The sequence below is a fragment of the Dama dama genome, chromosome 1 (genome assembly GCF_033118175.1).
Source record: "Dama dama isolate Ldn47 chromosome 1, ASM3311817v1, whole genome shotgun sequence".
NCBI classification, from domain to species: domain Eukaryota; kingdom Metazoa; phylum Chordata; class Mammalia; order Artiodactyla; family Cervidae; genus Dama; species Dama dama.
The window spans coordinates 35,598,214-35,616,728 of NC_083681.1; the positions used below are offsets into that span (position 1 = coordinate 35,598,214).

Here is an 18,515-nt window from a genome sequence, read left to right on the forward strand (position 1 = left end):
GCTCACCTTGAACACAGCCATCACCATCTTCTACCTAATTCTAGATGACCTTTCAGCTGTAGCTCCACCATCATTTCCCAATTCTCAATTCCAGAGGCAGAATCTGACTGGGCCAACTCACCTGAATGTGTGGTCTTGGGGGAAGCTGTCCAGTCAGCTGCAGCTGGGGGCAGAGTCACATACCACCCAACAAGACGGCTGAGGCAAGGGCAGACTTGTGGGCAGCAAGTCATGATTAATGGGAGAAGCAGAGAGAGAAAGAAGGAGAGAGGGAGAAACTGTTGGATTTTCCGATCGCATTAGAGACAAAGCCACAATGACCTCCTAACAGCTGGCTCCCAGAGATAGCAACCGTGCTGAGGAATTCTATGTTTTCTTATCTGGCTCCTAACCTGGCTCAGGCAATAATTCCAAAGTGAAGGCCGTAGGAAGGGCTCCCTCCTTTGAGGGACACCTCCTATGTGCTGACACCTCCTATGTGCCATCCCTGAGCTGGACCCTGGTGTCTGCCACCTCAAAGTGCAACAACCAAGATGCTGCAGCACCCCCTCACCCCACCAAGGAGCCCCATGTTAACAGGCAGCACTTAGCTTCAGCTGTCTGCCAGGTACTGGCCTTTCTATGGTAAGCTCACCTACTCCCCTCAACAACTCCACCAGGTAGGGACTGCCATCATCAACCCCATCTTATTAAGAGAAGATTGAGGTAGAAAGAGGTGAAGTGACTTTCACCAAGTCCCACAGTCAAAAAGTTATGGAGCTGGCATTCAAAACCCAGGCGCTCTGTCTTGGGAGCCCATACCTTTCTCCGTAGGGGGCAGGGCAACCCTCATTGGTATGTCTCAGTTTTTAGGCTGTTAGCAGGACAGTTCTTCCCACAGTTGAAGAGCAATGAATGTTCTGTTCTTCAAGGATGGTTACTTCCTCGTATGACCTACAATTGCTGCTGCTGAGGTCTTCAGCTCCTTCATGCCTGGAATCTCACCCTTTGAAATTCATCTCCAGCTATTCTTAGTTATTGGCACCTCAGGGTCAATGAGTTTATCAGTGCTTATCAAGACTGGATGAGTGAGACAAAGAGGGCTTTGAGCCCCTGGTTAGTGAAAGAAGAGCCAGGAGAGTGTGCTATTGGACTGGGCCAGAAGAGAGGATAAAATAAAGGGAGGCTGCAGACAGTGGGGGAACGTAAGTCCTGGGCTTCAGCTTCCTTTTCTATGATGCCTGACTCTCATGATTCAAGGAAATCAGTTCTTGTGTATTGCAAAGCTATTCCAGGTTGAGCTCAAAGTATCCAGCAGACATTGGCATCAACCACTTAAAGACTGGACAGCTTCAGAGAATATGTATAGAAGGGAGGCCTAAAGCAGTATTTGGCCTTCTGGTGGGTGGGGGGCAGGGGGGGGGCACATGAGGGGCACCACTGAGGCTCAGAGTTCACCCAGGAGACTGGGCCAGACATGGGAATCCACTTCAGAGCCAAGACTGAGTACTCAGGACGAAAAACCAATCCAGGCCAAAGACTGCCCACACACCACCCACTGCCTCCCACATGCAGGGCAGACATCACTTCCTTCAATCCTAGCACTTTTTCTAATCAGTCAACCAGGCAACTGTTAAAACTAATCAAACGTCTGGCCCCTAAGTAGAACACTATTTACTGCCTTTGAATCCAACCTCTGTTAGTGGGTATTCAAGAAAATTAGGGCCAAAATTAGGCAGTGTCTTGTCCAGAGTCCCCCTAAGGTGGAGGTAGACCTGCCATTCCCACCGCACTGCACAGTGAGGAGACGGGACGAAATGGCTGGGAATTCAAGGCTGCCCTTTGACTCTGAACTTTTAGCATTGTGTCCCATGTCATTGAAGTTTCTTCCCACAGCCAGTCCCTGGGGTGGAGCCGGCTTTGAGCCTCTCACCTCTGCATCTGGAAGATGGAGTGAAAGGGCTGAGTTGACAGTCTCTGTTCCCAGGACACCCCCTTTGGGCTTGTGCAGGGCTGGGAAACTGGTTTTTACCCGATTCCGGCCTAATTCCCAAGATCAAGACTTAGAGGAGAATCTGTTTCTAGAACGAAAAGCCCTTTTCTCCTCCTGTCCCTGCAGTGACCCTTCCCAGCTCTCCGAGGCCTGGGCTGGCCGTGCCTCTGTGAGAACTAGAGAGGCAGACCAGGTCTCCAGGGAAGGCAGGTGGGGCTGGCACAGGGAGAGGACAGAGGGCAGGGGCCTGCCACTGCTGGTGCCCTGGGGCCTGGGATTTGCAGCCTAGGAGGCTGCCTGCTGGCCTTGGTAGGAGTAAGATTGCTACTAACTACGAGGTGTGTGTGTGTGTGTGAGACTCAGTGGTGTCCTACTCTTTGCAATCCCATGGATTGTAGCCTGCCAGTCTCCTCTGTTCATGGTATTCTCCAGGCAAGAATACTGGAGCAGGTTGCCATTTCCTATTCTAAGAGATCTTCCTGACCCAGAGATCAAACCCATGTCTCTTGCATCTCCTGCCTTGGCAGGCAGGCTCTTACCACTGTGCCACCTTACCACGTGTCAAATACTGTGCTGAGCCCTAAGTATGTGATGACATGTAATCATTACAAGACTTTAGTAAGAGGTGGACAAAGGTGTTATTTTCACTAAAGAAATAGGCATGAAGACTTAAGTGACCCTCCTGAGGTTAAATAGACAGTAAGTGGAAGAGCCAGGATGGGGAGCCAGGCAGGGTGGCTCCAGCAGGCCACATCATTAACCACTGTGCTTTACTGCTTCCAGTAGATGAGAGGGAAGTGATGTCTAGGATATAATTTCAAGAGCACCAGGAAAAGCACCAGCCATAAAATGATTTCTCTCTGCTTCTGTTATCTCTGCATCCCGTGTGCTTCACATTGCTCAGTGAACCAATCAAAGCCTGAGTCAGTTCATTTAACTGCTCTGCTTAACGCTCTTCAGTGGCTCCCTCGCTGTCCTTGGGACAAAGTCCAAACTCCTCAGCCTGGTATTCAAATCCTGCGTCACGTAGCCCCTGACAACGTCTCCAACCCAATCTCTTGCCCATCACTTTTTCCACATCCGCCACATATGGATTTCCTGGGCATGCCGTGCTCTATGAATTCGCTGTGTCTTTGCACATGTTCACTCTACCCTGTCCACTTCACGCCCGTGAGAATCTCTCTGCATCCTTCAAGGCCCAGGGGACTGTGAAAGGGGAGCGATGGGCCTGGCACAGAACTCAGTCAGTGTGAGCTCCTGATCCCTCCTGAGATGGACCCTTTAGGAGATAAGTGACAGAAACTCAATTCAGGACGACTACTTTAGTGAAAAATCCAGGAGTATTTGATGTCAGATCTGGTTGGATCCAAGTGTTAAAACAATGATCTGTTCTGACCATCTGTGAGTGTGAAGGAAGGGAGAGAGATTTTTAAGGAATTGATTCAAATGATCATGGGGCTTGGTAAGTCCAAAATTTGCAGGGCAGGCCAGCAAGCTGGAGACCTAGCAAAGAACTGATGTTACAGCTTGTGTATGAAGGCAATCTGTACCCTAATGTCCTAAAGTAGGGTTTCTTTATTATGGATTTCAACTGATTGAATGAGACCCACCCACATCATGGAGGATAATCTTCTTTACTCTAAGTCTACTAATTTAAAGGCTAATTTCATCTAAAGACAATACCTTCATAGCAGCATTCAGCCAAGTTGACATAAAATTATCCATCACACCATCTCTTGGCTCTACCCTCCTCTGGTTGGCTTCATTCTCAGATGGACTCTTCCATGTGATGCCAAGATGGCCTCCAGTATTCAAACCATATTCTACCAGGTAGTGCTACCTCAGTGGGAAGAGCACTCCTCTAACCTGGTAGTTCCAATAAATTTGTCCTGGGAGTAGGCTTTCCCTAATTGGCCAGGCGTGGGTCACATGTCCATCCACGTAACTCTACCAGCACCCAACTGGACTGAGTAAAGGGGAAGACTGGGTTCCAAGAGGAAAATTGGGGTGCTGTCACAGAGAACAAGGAATAGATCTGGCAGTCCCAAGGTAGTGTCCGTAAGGACCTTGATTCTCCAAAGCTCCCTTCCTTCTGGTCTCCCTTCTCCTCTGTTCTGATCTACTCTGGGAGGAGGCTCAGGAGGCCAGGGGATAACTCCCTTGGTGTGTGGAACTCTCACCTACTCCAGCTGCGAGGGCAGGCTGCTTGGTCACCACTTGGGGACAAGAAATGTGGATGTGAAAGATCTGCTATGACCACAGAACTCTCGGGCTGAGATACAGGGGTTCCAACACTTGATTCCAAATGTCCAGAGAAGTGAGAACTGAAATCTGACCTTGGGCATGTTACTTAATCTCTACCTCCATTTCTTCAACTATAAAAGTGTTATATAAACAGTACCTGGGGCCTCCCAGGTGGCGCCATGGTAAAGAATCCACCTGCTAATGCAGGAGACACAGATTCAATCTCTGAGTTAGGAAGCTCTCCTGGAGAAGGTAACATATTCCAATACTCTTGTGGGGAAATCCCATGGACAGAGGAGCCTGGCAGGCTACAGTCCATAGGGTTGCAATAGAGTCAGATTTGACAGCAACTGAACCACAAGAACAACAAAACAGTACCTACTTCACTGAATTGTGAGAATCAAAAGGAATAGGGGTAAAGTGCTTAGAAACAGTTTTTGGATCTCAAATTAACATTGTTATTGTTATTTTGATCTACAATGGATAGAAAGAGGAGCTTGGGCCCCATTTCAGGATGCAGCTTCCCCAAGGTGGACTCTGAGGTCGAGGTGTTGCTCAGCCTGCCTCAGTGCTCCACACCCACAACTACAGCAGCTGGGGGAGCTATCTCCCCGTCTACATGTTCTGTGCGCAAAGTCCTCCTGCACCTTCCCTTACTAGGGGAGCTGCACCTGTTCCCCAGCAGGCCACCAGCTGAGCATGTGTGTTTATGTGTGCACATGCACACACATGCACTGGTTGGGTGTTTAATATTCATCCTCATTAATTGTGTCTTGAATGTGTGCAGGAGGTATTCTAGATCAGAGGCAGATTTCCTATCAATTATCTTATAGGCAATGATAAGGGAGTCAGCCCCTCCTTCCCACTCCTCCCATTGCCCCCGATCTTACCCCTGAGGTGATGAGATGAAAACCAGATGGGAAAGTCTCCTACATGAGTAATGGGACAATCCATAGGCCAGGGATGGTAAACTGGGTTTTCTCCATTTATATATAGGAGGCAGATAGCCATTTCCTTCCCCTCTTGAAAGGGAAACTGAAAAAGTCTTTTCTTCTTTGAGAAGGGATGGAAAGGCTTCTCAATCTAAGCTTCTTGAACGTACACACCTAGGGAGCTAGTGCTCTAGTCTTTCTGGTACCTCAGGGGCTTAACCTCGGGAACTGGCCCTGGCTATGAGATAAGAGAATCTTTGTTATCTAAATTGTGACACGATACATATAACCTACAATTTACTGTCCTAATCTTTTCACGCGCACAGTCCAGTGATACTCAGCACACTCCCATTATTGTGCACCCATCACCACGATCCATTTCTAAAACTCTTTTATCTTGCCCAACTGAAACTCTGTACTCAGTAAATTTAAAATAACTCTTCCATAACCCCTACCCCCTTAGGCCCTGGCAACCACCATTCTGTTTTCTATCTCTATGAATTTGACTACTCCAAGTACCTCATATAAGTGGAATCATATAGTGTTTGTCTTTTCTCGACTTCCCTGGTGGCTCAGGTAAAGAATTCACCAACAATGTGGGAGACCTGGGTTCAATCCCTGGGTTGGGAAGATCCCCTGGAGGAGGGCATTGCAACCCACTCCAGTATTCTTGTCTAGAGAATCCCCATGGAAGAGGAGCTTGGCAGGCTACAGACTATGGGGTTGCAAAGAGTCGGACACAACTGAGCGACTAAGCACACATATTTTTCTTAGCATAATTTCCTCAAGGTTCTTCCATGTTGTAGCATGTGATTTTAAGGCTGAATAATGTTCCATTGTATGGAAATAGCACATTTTTAAAATCCATTCAGTTCCTGGTGTACACTTGGGTTGCTTCTACTCTTTAGCTATTGTGAATAACGTTGCTATGAACATGGGTGTACAAATATCTCTTCCAGACTCTGCTTTCAATAATTTTGGGCCTCTATCCACAGGTGGAATTGCTGGATATGTTTTGTTATCCTTTTGGGTAAGAGCAATTATCTAAACAAATGGCTATAGATCTAATTCTCATGGCATGTGTGTGTGTGTGCACGCGCATGTACACGCTTAGTTGCTCAGTCATGTCTGACTCTTTGTAACCCTTTGGATTATAGCCCGCCAGGATCCTCAGTCCATGGGATTCTCCAGGCAAGACTACTGGAGTGGGTTGACATGCCCTCCTCCAGGGGGTTTTCCCGACCCAGGAACCAAGCCATGTCTCCTGTGTCTCTTGAATTGCAGGCAGATTCTTTACTTGCCGAGCTATCAGGGAAGACCCTCACATGGTGTATGAAGGGCAAAATGCTTCTAGGGAAAGTGAAAGCAAAAATTTCTTCTTTACATCATATATATTTCCAAATCTCAGGAGGCTAGGGCTTCTTTAAAAAAAAAAAAAAATAGACACCTGAGAAATATATTTGCATTTTATGCAAGGATGGGCTTGATAAAGGACAGAAATGGTATGCACCTAACAGAAGCAGAAGATATTAAGAAGAGGTGGCAAGAATACACAGAACTGTACAAAAAAGATCTTCACGATCCAGATAATCACAATAATGTGATCACTCACCTAGAGCCAGACATCCTGGAATGTGAAGTCAAGTGGGCCTACGAACAAAGCTAGTGGAGGTGATGGAATTCCAGTTGAGCTATTTCAAATCCTGAAAGATGATGCTGTGAAAGTGCTGCACTCAATATGCCAACAAATTTGGAAAACTCAGCAGTGGCCACGGGACTGGAAAAGGTCACTTTTCTTTCAAATCCCAAAGAAAGGCAATGCCAAAGAATGCTCAAACTACCACACAATTGCACTCATCTCACATGCTAGTAAAGTAATGCTCAAAATTCTCCAAGCCAGGCTTCAGCAATACATGAACCGATAACTTCCAGATGTTCAAGCTGGTTTTAGAAAAGGCAAAGGAAGCAGAGATCAAATTGCCAACATCTGCTGGATTATAGAAAAAGCAAGAGAGTTCCAGAAAAACATCTATTTCTGCTCTATTGACTATGCCAAAGCTTTTGACTGTGTGGATCACAGTAAACTGTGGAAAATTCTTAAAGAGATGGGAATACCAGACCATCTGACCTGTCTCTTGAGAAACTTGTATGCAGGTCAGGAAGCAACAGTTAGAACTGGATATGGAACAACAGACTGGTTCCAAATAGGAAAAGGAGTACATCAAGGCTGTATATTGTCACCCTGCTTATTTAACTTATATGCAGAGAACACCATGAGAAATGCTGGGCTGGAGGAAGCACAAGCTGGAATCAAGATTGCCAGGAGAAATATCAATAACCTCAGATACGGAGATGACACAACCCTTATGGCAGAAAGTGAAGAGGAACGAAAAAGCCTCTTGATGAAAGTGAAGGAGGAGAGTGAAAAAGTTGGCTTAAAGCTCAACATTCAGAAAACTAAGATCATGTCATCTGGTTCCATCACCTCATGGGAAATAGATGGGGAAACAGTGGAAACAGTGTCAGACTTTATTTTTTTGGGCTCCAAAATCGCTGCAGATGGTGATTGCAGCCATGAAATTAAAAGATGCTTACTCCTTGGAAGGAAAGTTATGACCAACCTAGATAGCACATTTAAAAGCAGAGACATTACTTTGCCAACAGAGGTCCGTCTGGTCAAGGCTATGGTTTTTCCAGTAGTCATATATGGATGTGAGAGTTGGATGGTGAAGAAAGCTGAGTGCCGAAAAATTGATGCTTTTGAATTGTGGTGTTGGAGAAGACTCTTGAGAGTCCCTTGGACTGCAAGAACATCTAACCAGTCCATCCTAAAGGAGATCAGTCCTGGGTGTTCACTGGAAGGACTGATGTGGAAGCTGAAACTCCAGTACTTTGGCCACCTCATGCGAAGAGTTGACTCATTGGAAAAGACCCTGATGCTGGGGAGGATTGGGGGCAGGAGGAGATGGGGACGACAGAGGATGAGAATGCTGGATGGCATCACCGACTCGATGGACAGGAGTTTGAGTAAACTCCGGGAGTTTGTGATGGACAGGGAGGCCTGGTGTGCTGCGATTCATGGAGTCGCAAAGAGTTGGACACGACTGAGTGACTGAACTGAACTGAACTGAGAAATCTAAGGGAGTTTTATTTCCCCACAGTCCACATGCTGGTCACAGGTGGACAGACAAGGGAGGTTCTCAGGGAGCATCACAGGCAAGCGATGAAGGCTGTCACCTCAGAGGAAGCAGAGTTTCTTCCTCGCTACCTGTGTGCTGCACAGCTGGCCACTCTGACCACAGACTCTCCATCAGTTTATGGTGATCCTGAGACCACTGAGTCAGCTCAGACTACTGTTCAGGCCCCCTTACTCACTTGACAGATACCGAGGGGCAAAATTCTGCTTGATGTGGCTCTAAACCTTCTGCACAGTTTGACCAACATCTACTGGGCAGCCACCTCAGGCCTGCAGTTCCTAACTCAGGGTCCACGGGTAGATTTAGGGAGAACTTATGAACCTCAGAATGTAAATCTCCTTTTGGAGATGTGGTCTAAATTTTGTCAGATTTTCAAAAGTATCTCTGATCCAAAAGAGATTAAATCCACTCTATAATAAGGTGATGATTAAAACAAAAGACCTTAATAATGAGATGTTGGGACCTCCCGGAAGATTAAAGAATAAGTTCACTCAAAGCAGGCCCCGTATTCACCACTGGGTCTCTGCATTTTGTAAGGGGCTGGCCATATAATATGTGTTCAATAGAGATATGCCAACAAATGAATGAGGAGGAATCTGTTAAAGGCAGACAAAGAAAGTGCACCTGCATGATATGATGTAAGTCAATGAAAAGGCTGAATCAATTCATAGACATCAATTTTCCACTTAGCTGAGCAAGCACACAGCTGTTGTGCCCATGGGGAAACATTATCATTGATCAACTTGTTCGTTCATTCATCCACTCACTCATTCATTTAACAAAGATTTGAGATTTGAGCACCTGCCACGTGCCAGAACCAAAGTTACACGAGACGCAGTGTTGGCCCACAGTGGGTCAGGCAGACCAGCAAATGGCCCATCACTGGGTGGCAAGGGCAGTGACAGGGACTATACAAAGTGCTGAGAGACAGAAAGGAGGGACCTTTAAGTAGCCTACCAGGAGGGAGGGTCAGGGAAGGCTTCACACGAGAAAGTAACATTTGAGCCCAAGGCTGAAAGCCTAGAAGCAGGCAGTCAGTGGGTCAGGGAGCCTATTATTAGCTCCCACTGCTCCCTGCTGGGCACACCCAACAGATTCCTCCTAAATGTGGATTGCCAAATGAACAGTGGGGCAGAATCTCTGGGGGGAGCTCCATAGCTGGAAATTCCAGAGCACGAGTCATCCAGCCTCCCACTGTCCTCCCTCATGGAGCCTCATTCCCGCCAGACTTGCTGGTTCCCTCACTGCATCTGGGCAAGTCTGACCCCAGCTTCCCCACCTTTACATACAGTGGTATCCCTCCCTAACCAGCCAGTCTCCCCCTTCTTCTCCTGTATAGGCTGGGCCATCCCCAAGGCCACTGTTTCTCCTAAAACTTCAAGAACGCTAACTCTGCAAGCCCAGTCACCTTTTAAAAAAATAAATAGATGTTTGTTTATCTTCTTTCCCAGCAGATTGTAAACCCCTGAGGGTAGGGACAATCTGTTATTCCTAATCAGAAGACAATGCAGTAGAGAGCAGTGGCTCTCGAATTCTGCCTGGGTTAGAATCACCCGGAGGACTTGTTAAAATAGATTTCTCAGGACTTCCCTGGGGGTCCGATGGATGAGACACCAAGCTCCCAGGTTCAATTCTTAGTCAGGGGACTAGATTCCATATACCTCAACTAAGAGTTCGCATGCTGCATCTAAAGACCTCAAACTCCAAAACAAAGATGGAATATCCCTCAGGCCTCAATTAAGATTCGGCACAGCCAAACAAATATTTTTAAAAATAAAAATAAGACAGATTTCTCAACTCCATCCCCAGAATTTCAGATTCCGTAAGTTTAGGGTGGACCAAAGAATCTGCATTTCTAACAAATTCCTTAGTGATGCCATTGGCCCAGGGATCTCACTCTGAGAACCACTGGTATGGGAAGCATAGTGGGTCCAGATCCAGATGAACCTGGGTTTCAGTGGAGGCTATGCATCTCACTGGCTTCCCTGGTGGCTCAGAGATTAAAGCATCTGCCTGCAATGCGGGAGACCTGGTTTTGATCCCTGAGTTGGGAAGATCCCCTGGAGAAAGAAATGGCAACCCACCCCAGTATGCTTGCCTGGAGAATCCCAAGGACGGAGGAGCCTGGTGGGCTACAGTCCACGGGGTCACAAAGAGTCGGACACGACTGAGAAACTTCACTTTCACTCACTATGCATCTCACTGGCTTGTGAGTTAGGGCAAATCCTTCAGCCTCTCTGGGCTTTAGCTTCCTGAGGACACAATAATATTCAGTTTACAGGGTTGCAGGGAACAATGTAATCTGGGAAACCCAGTCTGCACACAGCAGATACCCAATAAAGCCTATAAGGGATAGACTAACTGTCTCAGATAGATTGGAGCAGCCATGGACTGAACCAAGTTATTTCTCAGAAATAGGAGAGCAAACAAATCTCAACATCTTCCTCCCCCCACCCTCTCCCACCAGGGGGCTGGACCAGCAGAGGAGTTTGATTTGATTTCTCCAGCTCCAGTGGAAAAGGTGACGCTTCTCTCCAAACCACAGGGCTCTTTACTCTTATCACAACTTCTCCAGGCTCTGTCCTTTGCCCAAGCCCCATAACACACATCATTAAATGATTGTCTTCTCAAGGGCACCCTGGCTACTCAAAAAGCTTAAACTTAAATATATTCACGAATTTGAACGTTTAATATACTAAATTTTAGCTAAAAAAAAATTTTGAGTCTGTACAGGGAATGAGGGGGGAGTGCTTCAGTAATGTCTCTTTCGAGTAAGTAGGTAAATGTTAGGTAGTAGCTGTGAGTCTGTCTCAACGCCTCTGTTTCTCTCATCCCTAGCTCTCCTTCCCTCCCTCCTTTTCAGGTCTCTGCCTGCATGAAGAGGTCTTTCTTTGCCCAAGCACCAGACAGAAGGGTCTTCTTTCCTCCTCCCCAACAGAGTCACTGTGGCAGGCATGCCCACACATACCTTAATTTATACACCAGGTTTTCACCAGTGCGCCAGGAAGTTGGCTGTATACATACTTACGTATAGGCACACCCTCAAGCGGCCAAGTCTAAATAAGAAGCGTGGGCTTGCTTTGCAGAGACAACTTCCAGACACCCCCACCACACCTCCTTGCACCTCCTTCCAACTGGAAAGCTCCCATACCCCGTTTGGCCTTCCTCATTTATCCCACCCCTACCCCAGTCCACCCTTGTTTCTCAGCAGGATGCTCCAGGTAGGAACCTGAGTTCTGCTACCTACATGGCTGGGGGTCCTTGGGTCAGTGACTTTTCCACTCTGCTTCATGCTCACCTCTGTACTGATGATTGTATCACTTGCTTTAAAGGTGACGATTATATCACCTGCTTGATGATGATCAAGCTAGAGAATGCTCTAAGGGCCTTGGCATTTTATTCTTTCCCACTAAAGTTTTAGGTAGGAGCTCAATCAGTTATTAAAAATCAGTAAGTGTTGCAGCATTACTTATAATAGCCCCTTATGGGATCCCCATGCATCTCACATGCAATCATTCCCTCTGTCGCTGGAAATCATCTCTGAAGCAAATCACCGCAAGGTCATCTGTGAGCCCGCTTCACCCACAGGTAAGGCCCCACTCCACAGGACCCCCTCACACTCAGGTCCTGCCACCTGGCCCCCCGACTGATGCCAGTGACTGATGTCATGACTGGGTATTTCCTTTGGCTTCTAACACAGAGAAAAGGCAGAGTACACAGCTGTGTAGGTTTCCCCAAAGGTCTGTCCTTTGGGGCCTGCATTCATTCTCTTCTCAGGAGATGAAGTCTCAGAGCAGTAAAATTCTCAGGACCCTCAGCATCACTTTAAGGAGTGACTGACAGCAGGCTCTGAAGCTGGCCCCAGTTGGGTTTTGGTCCTTTCTCTACCACTTTCCAGCTGTGTGACCTTGGGAAAAGAGCTTAACTCCTCCGAGTCTCAGATATTTTTTTCTCTGATAATAGTAACTTCTAGGCAGTTCCTCTGAGACTTAAATCAGGTAAAGTGTGGTATACACTAAGAACTCAACAAATGTTGGGGAAACAAAAGAGAGAAAAATCTTATTCTCTCTCCCAATAATCTGTCCAGGAAGAGAGCAGGCTTGAGGCCAGTTGGCATCTAGGGAAGGGACACAGGGCACGCTTGAGAAACCCTGAGTGGGTGTAGAAACTGAAGGCAAATGCTGAATTGCCCTGGGGACTGCAGGGCATGTTTTGAAGAAGAGGCTGTGTGGGAAAAAAGAGAGAGGAGAGGTAAGAAAACACAAATCAGAGAAGACTGCTGGGCTGGAGGAGAAACAGGAGATTCTACCAAGTCTCTGTTGTAGGTGTGAAAATTACATCTTCCCACCTCCCCATGAGGAGTTCAGTAAAGCCTCCATTTTAAATCAAGGTACTGGGGAGCCGGATCTTTTGGGAATACAATGAGAGGATGGGCTTGTCTTCAAGCGTGTAGAGAAACCAGGCCATGCATGCAGTCATCCTCTGGCTTGTGTTACTATGGTGAGGGTGATCTTGGACCAAAGCTTAAGTGGGCAAGAACAAAAACTTATTTAATTTCTATTTCGGACCTCTATCCCTTCCAGGCTGGCAGAAAATGTTAACCCTGGGTTTTCTTGGAGTTCCTTCCCCACCTCCCCAGTTACGCGGTGCCAAGACACTGAAGAGGGTTCCTCTGGTTTCTGCAGCATCTGCCCAGGCAAGGATGGCAGAGGGTCCCCTGCCACTGCTAGTCTGGTGCCCCTGCTCTGAGGCAAGGGAATCTTCCTTCAAAATGGCCCTTGTGTGGATTTTTCTGACACAACTGACACCTAGCCTTTCACTTGCTGGATGGTTATCCACCCCTCCACCCCACCCTACAGAAACACACACACACACACACACACACACACGTGTGTGCAGCAGGCAGGCAGCACAGGTTCCTGGTCTCAAGAGTTTCTCTCTCTTTGATATATCAGTTGTCTGTTCTCCGCCTGGAATTTCCTTCACAATCATCTGCCTGAAGGGAGAATTGGGGGCAGGGGAAAATATCTTTCCAAGTAGGTTTGGATAGCCCTGGGGCTTCCCAGGTGGCGCTAGAGATAAAGAACTCGCCTCCTAGTGCAGGAGAAGGAGGTTGGATCCCTGAGTCGAGAAGATGCCTTGCAGTAGGGCATGGCAACCCACTCCAGTGTTCTTGCCTGGAAAATTCCATGGACAGAGGAGCCTGGTGGGCTACAGTCCACAGGGTCGCAAAGAGTCGGACACAACTGAGTGACTTAGCACGCATGCACGGATAGGCCTACTTTACTCTCTGTACTTACTGCACAGCATGGATAATACCATTTTTGGTTTTGTTTGTTTTTAACCATCACACTATTAATTGGGGTTACTGAAAGGGTTAATTTCTTGAACTATCCTCCTTCTCTACTATGTCACCATTATCATCTTGATGACCCCCTCTGTCAGGTTACTGACACACCTGAGCCAGGGCACTAAAGCATGAACATCACAGCTAGAAGGAAGTTTTTTGAAGTCTTGTACCCAGGTTTCCTCTCGCTGTACACAAAGAGAGGGAGGATCTCTACCTGCAGCTGTGTTCATCTGGTGAGCCCTTTGAGCTCAAGAATCCAGGTCGTGAAATCCTTCCCAGGTTTTCCATTCTACTCTGAGGAAGGCTGAGAATTCTCAAAAGGGAATACCCTTGCTTCAAGCCTGCTATTGATCTAATCTAGCCAGCATCTTTAGAGGTGGAAAAGCTTGAGATCCAGTGCCTCCCCATAGAGACATTGCAGCTCCCTGTCTGTTTCTGTTGCAGAAATAAAATGGGTTCATGCCGCACGCACATACTGCTCTATATCTATGCCTTGGACATCTTTCCACATCTCTGTACATAACCCTACTTCATTCTCTGTATTTGCCTCGCAGTATCCCACAGCATGGAATTATGATATTGTTCGTTTGTTTTTTGGTTTTGCTTTCACTAGCCCTCTATTGATGAACATTTGGGTGTTTTCAAGATTACAATCCATGTTACAGCAGAAGTCTTTTCATGCCTCTTTATGCACCCAGTTCCACACTTCTTAAAAAAATTTATTTATTTGGCTATGCTGGGTCTTAGCTGTGGCATGCAAACTCTTAGTTGAGGCATGTGAGATTTAGTTCCCCGACCAAGGATCCAACCGGGCCCCCTGCATTGGAAGCACAGAGTCTCAGCCACTGGACCACCAGGGAAGTCCCCTAACTCCACACTTTTCAAGATAATACAGTCACATGATGGGCAGTGGGATGCGTATCCTCACTAGAAAGCTAGGTGTAGGGAAGGGTGGAAATTGCCTATCATGCAGTAGGTTTGTATTAGAGATGGCAAACATGATACCCCTTCTAGCCTCTAGACCCAACACTCTCTTAGTCCCAGTGAGTGATCCCTTAATTGTCCTGTATATTTGGGTCCAGCTTGGGTTGTGTGCTAAGTCACTTCAGTCGTGTCCAACTCTTTGCGACCCTTTGAACTGTAGCCTGCCAGGTTCCTCTTTCCATGGGATTAACAAGCAAGAACACTGGAGTGGGTTGCCATGTCCTCTTCCAGGGGATCTTCCTGACCCAGGGATCAAACCCGTGTCTCCTGCATTTCAACCAGATTCTTTACTATTAATGTCACCTGGGAAGCCCCCCAGTTTGGGTTAGAGCAGGCTTTTTGTTTATTTCAAATGACCTAGAAGAAGCAAGTATGTGGGTTATGCTGGGCACTGTGTGCTGAGTGCAAGGAAGGGAAAGGCCACTAGATAACCTTCATTGATTGATGGGGTCCCATGTGTGAGCCCCCAGAGGATGAAGTAGCCAGGATCATCTTCCAGGCTAACATAGCACATGTATGCCTGTGACCTCATTTTAATCCTCTGGGGTCTGTATTATTATCTTCCCCATTAGAAAAGAGGAAAGTTAAGCACAGAACGGTGACTCGTCCTCTGTGACATAACTCACAGCGGTAGAGCCAGGACTGGGGACTTGTCTTTTAAACACACCTATATCACCACTGGTAATTGTGCTACTGGAATACACATATATATTCTCTGGTGAAGGACAGGGAAGCCTGGCATGCCGCAGTCCATGGGATCAAAAAGAGTCAGACAAGACTGAGTGACTCAACAACAACAAAATATTACTACTACTGAAAGGTAAAATAGCATTGCTGAAAGTGTGAAAAACTGAAATTATAACTACAAAACCAAAATGACAACAAAAAGTTGCTGGGGTTTTTTTTTAAGATTTTTTTTTTACGTGGACCATTTTTAAAGTCTTTATTGAATTTGTTACTTCAATAATATTGCCTCTGTTTTATGTTTTGGTTTGTTTGGCAACAAGGCAGGTGGGATCTTAGCTCCCCAGCCAGGGATCGAACCTGCACCCTCTGCATTGAAATGTGAAGACTTAACCACTGGACCACTAAGGAAGTCCCCAAAATGGCAGCAGAAAGTGTGAAAAGAAAAGCTTGGGAGTCAAAAATAAAATCTTAAAAACAATCTTGCTAGGTGACCAAGGGCACATCATATCTCTTTGAAACATAGTTGTTTCGTTCTTACAGAAAGAGAATGATAATAACAATAAGAATCAGCACAGCAACAGCAGCTAATGTACTCTATACACCACCCTAACCTAACAGCCATTTCCAAGTCTGAGCTTCCCCTGCAGGCTTGCATTCAAATATACATATTTAATATGACTATAATCAAAGGAAACATACAATTTTATTTCTTAATTTTTCATCCGACATTGTCTCATAAGCTTTTCCCACTTGGTTACATACATACACTCAGCAATCACTTTTTCAGTGACTGCCTTCACCCTTGTTAATTAACTCCTTTCACTGGTTCTGGACATTTACTGCCACCAGGTTTTCACTATTTTGGCTAATACCGCAGGCCTCTTTCAGCCTCATGGAGATTCCCCAAAGTCAGAGACGGTCCAAGGACTTTGGACTCTGATCTCCTGCCCTGCCTAAGCTCTTGACTCAGCCCCACCTGCCTTCTGCTCTGGTGCCTGGCTCTGCCCTGGCCTCTCTCAAGGCCTGAGGCAGAGCTGAGGCCCTGCCCGACAGAGTTCTGTAAAGGCTCTGAGCCTCAAAGTAGCCTCAGAACAGGCTTAGAGAGGCTAAGAGGGAAAGGGACTGAAGAGAGCTTCCTTGATGACGCCCCAGCTCCCCTTGAGAATACATGCATTTATGTTGCAAACCTCTAACTCAGAAAATTCTTCTAAAATCTAAACCAAAATTCCCTTTGTCTTCTTTCTTCATAGGACATAAACTATTTTTTCCCATAGACCTATGAGAATTTTTCCAAAAAGGCACAATATTGTCTCTACAATTTCACAGGCTTAAGGGTTCTTGAACTCCTTAAGCTTGTGTGTGTCAGGTTAAGGAAACAGGTTGTGTGCATGCTCACTCAGTCATGTCCGACTCTTTGTGACCCCATGGACTACAGCCTGCCATGCTCCTCTGTCCACAGGATTTCCCAGGCAAGAATACTAGAGTGGGTTGCCATTTCCTATTCCAGGGGATCATCCCCACCCAAGGATGGAACCCAAGTCTCCTGTGTCTCTTGCATTGGCAGGCAGATTCTCTACCACTGAGGCACCAAGGACACAGCTTAGGGGGACATTATCTTTCCATCCCTCTTGGCTGCCTTCCATCGCCTTCACTGGATACAGTGAGGCCTGGGGTCAGTCATGTAAACTCCCCGAGCCTCAGTTTCCTCACCAGAAAAATGGGAGAGATTATAGCCTGTATTTAGCAGGAGTATTGGGAGATGCCCTTTGCGAAAGAGTGGGATAGGCTATGAGGCACCTCTGAACATCCAGCCCCTGGAAGGACTTTTGAAAACAATCAAACTGTCCCCCTAGATACTGTTTTTCAATGCTTTTCCTATTCATATGGGGTGGGATTTGTCCCACTCTGCCTCCAGCAGGACCCTCAGATCTAACTTCACCCACCAGCACCAGGCCAGGTGAGCCCACATTTCAGACCCAGGGCAGTGAGACTCCTATCGCACTCACTCCGGACACACGAGGCCCCTCCTCTCTTCTGCACCCCTCAGCCTCCCACCCAGAATCAAGCGGGCCCACCCACCCAGCCAGCCTGCCTTCTCCCATGCCCCCGCGTGCGCGCGCAGCGGGGCACCCACCAGGCGGCCCCCCCCCCCCCGCACAGCACCTCGCTTGGGCGCCGCAGCTGAAACTCCCGGTCCCAGCGCGGCCGGGCGGGTCTGGCTCCCCGCCGCCCCCCGGGGACCCGCAGGTAGCGGAGCAGGGAGGTGGGGGGTGGGGGCGCGGGAGCGCCGGCGGGGCGGGGCCCGCGGGGTGGGGGCGGGGGCCTGGCGGCCAGGCCGGGCCGCGGAGCTACAGGGGACAGAGCGCGCGAGGCGCGTGGAGCCAGCTGCAGCCGCAGCCCGAGCCGGAGCCCGCGCCGGCGCCGCCATGCCCCTGGCCTTCTGCGGCAGCGAGAACCACTCGGCCGCCTACCGGGTGGACCAGGGCGTCCTCAACAACGGTTGCTTCGTGGACGCGCTCAACGTGGTGCCGCACGTCTTCCTGCTCTTCATCACCTTCCCCATCCTCTTCATCGGTGAGCGCTCGGGGCGAGCGGCGGAGGAGGGGAGGGCGAGGCCGGGAGGGAGGAGGAGGCGCTGCGTCCTGCCGCTCTTGGTGTCCCCTTGCGGGCGGGCGATCGCCGCTCGCCTCGCTCCGGGGTTCCCCTGCTCTGTGTGATGCCCCTCGGTCCCTGCGCTCGCACCTCCGCGCAGCCCTCACCACTGGGATGTCCCTGAAACCTCACCAACCACAACGGAAGCTCCTGACCCAGAGGACCCCCAAGTTTTGCCACCGCAGGGCTAGAGCCGGAATGGAGAAAGGGGAAGGCAGGGGGTCTCTGTCCGCGCTGGAAAGGTCGGTAGGGGGTCTGGCTGTACTCTCAGAGGCGCTAGGTAGGGAGCCGGGTCACCCCTCCCCCAGGGCACCCTCCTCGTCAGCCGCCACTGGGGCCCGGAGGAGAGCAGCCTGCGCCTCGGAGGCTGGGATGGAGGCCCTGCGAGCCCTCGGCTGAGCGGGACAGTGGTGGTCAGCAGCCTCCGGAGATCCTGGGATCCCACTCGCCCTGAGCGAGAAGAGGCTCCGCTTCCCCAGCCAACCCCATCCGGGCGC

The 18,515-nt window shown here is 48.4% G+C and overlaps 1 protein-coding gene across 1 annotated transcript in view; it reads left to right on the top strand.

Annotated features, from left to right (window-relative positions):
• Nucleotides 1–17,792: 17,792 nt before the first annotated feature.
• Nucleotides 17,793–18,515, top strand: part of ABCC8 (ATP binding cassette subfamily C member 8) — a 78,354-nt gene continuing 77,631 nt past the window's right edge. The window contains exon 1 of the mRNA XM_061131196.1: nt 17,793–17,940. Coding sequence (XP_060987179.1) covers nt 17,793–17,940 — 148 coding nt within the window. The remainder of the gene's footprint in view (nt 17,941–18,515) is intronic.